This window comes from Gavialis gangeticus, unplaced genomic scaffold (assembly GCF_001723915.1).
Source record: "Gavialis gangeticus isolate Ggan-Ray unplaced genomic scaffold, GavGan_comp1, whole genome shotgun sequence".
Classification (NCBI taxonomy): Eukaryota; Metazoa; Chordata; order Crocodylia; family Gavialidae; genus Gavialis; species Gavialis gangeticus.
Genome location: NW_017728992.1, coordinates 122,402,526 through 122,405,801, shown reverse-complemented (window position 1 = coordinate 122,405,801; position 3,276 = coordinate 122,402,526). Strand labels below are relative to the sequence as shown.

At 35.9% G+C, this 3,276-nt stretch overlaps 1 protein-coding gene across 2 annotated transcripts in view; it reads left to right on the top strand.

The window, feature by feature from the left end:
• TOX (thymocyte selection associated high mobility group box) overlaps positions 1–3,276 on the top strand; it is a 388,101-nt gene that overhangs the window by 345,789 nt on the left and 39,036 nt on the right. For both annotated transcript variants that reach the window (XM_019527707.1, XM_019527710.1), the window contains one exon: positions 406–486. In XM_019527707.1, the coding sequence (XP_019383252.1) occupies positions 406–486 (81 nt within the window). The remainder of the gene's footprint in view (positions 1–405; positions 487–3,276) is intronic.

Sequence of the window (3,276 nt, the reverse complement as noted above, 5' to 3'; positions counted from 1 at the left end):
CCTCATACCTTGCAGTACCCCCAGGGGGCCCTAGTTGAGAATCACTGTGCTAGAGTAAGGTAAGGTAATTGATCTGCCAATCTGGAGCTACAGACTCCACCCCTAGCAGTCCAGTCTGAAAATATCATTTAGAATAACTAAAACTATTGTGGTAATAAGGAGGTTCTTACTAACCTCGGATACCTGTATTGCTGTATGAGGAAAGGATTTCTCGCAACATGAGCAGAATTTTTTTTTTTTTTTTTTAAGTGTTTGATGTTTTACTTGCTTTTTTCCCACCTTTTTAAAGAATCTGGAGAAGAAGGAATGGCTGCTTAATTAGAATGGCTTTATAAAGAAGCATGAGACAGATTGGTAATATATCGAAACAAAAACAGATTAATTATAACTCTCTATTTTTCATAGGTATACAAAAAGAAAACTGAAGCTGCAAAGAAGGAGTATCTGAAGCAGTTAGCTGCATATAGAGCAAGTCTTGTATCCAAGGTAACCCAATATATATTATGACAAGTTGTAAACCATGTTCAGATTTGTATGGTGCTCATCACCATAGTATCTAATGTAAATATCATTGCTCATTACCATCTTAAATTTACGCTATCCATCCACTGCTCAAGTACTCAACACAAACAGTTCTCTCTCAGTGCAGACATAGTGTGTCCATTCCTAGTCATCAGTAAAAGGTTGACCTATGCCAACAGATAAGCACACTGTTCCGCATCACAGAATATCCAATCATCCACAGTTTTAATAGAAAAAAACTCTGGTATCTCACATAAAATATCTGTTTTTATTTAAAGCATATAAAAACTTTTAAATTGCAATCATTGTACAAATATATCATATTTAGCATTACTGTGCAAACATTCCCATGATAAAATGAAATTTCATAGTGCAGAAATGAAGTATACAAACCAAATGTAAACTGTACTGCAAATCATACACTAAGGGCACTTCTACACAAGATGCTTAAGTACACATTCACTTATAGTTTATTCATGTTTTTCAGTAGAAGGGCCTTGTGAGATTAAAATTCAAGGTATCTAAATTCAGAAACATGAGTCTCACCTTATCCATAGCTTTCCTGTGTTATATCTTGTATAAGAAAACTGTAGCCAATATTGATACTTACAAGTATTAAGCATATTTGCTTAAAGGTGTAAGAATAAATATTCTTCTCTTATATTAGAAAGTTCCATATATAGTCATTCTCTCCAGAATGGGATTTTACAAACAGGTGTAACGTCATGAGCATTCTACTGTACAATACTTCTTACTTTTTTAAATAATTTACATATTGATAAAAGATGAGTCAAACAAGATTGGTGCACTCCGATGATTGTAAAATGAATTATGAAGCCAGCTCTTCACTTGGGAAAATAACCTAGGCTGTTATTTTTGCTCAATATGCATTGTTAACATGAAACCAAAATTGTTTAATTTTGAAAAGGTAAAGCTCTGAATTTTATACTTATTTTCTTTTCAGGGCAAAAAAAATGGCAGCATAGTCTTTTATGAGGAAGGTTCATTTATTTTAAAAAATTCAAAATAAAAAAAAAAAAGATGGTGATTGAGCTTGAATTCAGTACTGGGAAACACTTTAATGCATATTTGAATCCATCCCTGTTCAGGAAAGCACTGAAAGCATGTTCTTACTACTAAGCAGATGCTTAAATCCCATTGCTTTTAGTGGGACTTAAGGATCTACTTAGCTTTAAACATTTGTTTAAATTCTGTCCAAAAAGCATGGAATATAAGATAAAGATGAATGAGTGAGGTTATTTTACATAAATAGTCAAAATGAAGCTAGTGAAGGACTACCAAAATAACTAGAACAAATAGGATTTGACACAAGGATATAAAATGCATAGAAATGTTACTTCAGTATATAGTATTGCTGTTAGTAATTATTTACATGGCACCATAGGTGATACGGGTCTATAAATAAGCATGTAAACACAAAGTGGATATGTGATATTTTATTAATATTCATCATGTGAATTGCATCTTTTCTAAACAGAATATGATCTGAGAAACTACATTAAGGAAGACATTAGTAAGGTTGCAAAGTCAGATTCTGAAAACTTAAGGAATTAAGGTGACAGCCTGTGCAGCTTTAATTCAGCCTCAATGTGTACATACTGTATAGTGTTTAGTTACAGTGTTTAATGACATGATTACATATTATTTTTTCCACAAGCCCTCTGTTTCATTCAGTGCATGGGATGGGCAGTGCTCACTTGATGATCAGTAATTCAGTATTTTGTTTTATCCTCACTGTTCAATTTATAAACCTATACATTATTAATTGTACATTATTTAAACCCTGCTCTGTAGGCAAACTTATTTTCATCAGTTTTCTATGATACAATTTATTTTAGCACCTCAAAGAAATTAATATATCCACAGAATGCCCCTGTAAGGTAAGGGATATTATCCCCATTTTACAGACGGGGAATTGAGACATGGAGCGATTTAAGGCAAAAAGTTTTGCTGCTCATTTTAGGTGCCCTGTTTCAGAGCCCTGGAGTCTGATGTATTAGAGTCCTTATCATGTACAGCATAGCACCACCTGACTACTTCTGCAGCTGTGAGCATTCTGCCTAATGGATAGTCACTATCCAGAAAATGAGGAAAACACAATTTGTGATAACCTGTAAAAAGTTTGGCAAGTTTAACTGACTTGTCCCTGTACTAGTGACTGGATACTCAGCAGCCAAGTACTCTAACCTTGACATTTCTAACATCAAACTTTTCAGTGTTTGACTTTGCACAAAGTCATCAAACGGTTATATGCTCTTCTGACTATTCCACTTAAGCAGCTTCACCTCTTAGGCCCCAACCTGTCACTTTTCCAGTCATATCTCTTGTCCACCCATGGTTCCTTGTAACAATCCCATTGTTCTTGCTTACATAGTTCCAGACTTCTTCAGGTTTTTCATCCCAGTCCCAGACACCCCCCCTTCCTCCCCTGTCCCCCCTCCCCCAACCATTTCCATTACTAGCTGTCAGTTCCAATCTCTTTGCCCAGACAACTCCAGCCCCATTCTCTCCCCTTGGCTTGCTGTCCTTGATCCTTTGCACAGTGACCCCACCCTCAGTTTACTGCTAGTTTGTCTGCTTCCCTGCCCAACTGGTTCACTCTGCCCTGCTATTTTTCAGAATCCTTATCTACCTCCAACTGTTCCCAGTTCTAGATTCCTTCTTGCCCAGACAATCCCAGATTCTTTGCTCCAGTGCTTTGAGACGCCTTATCCCTATAATGTTTTTCTTCTC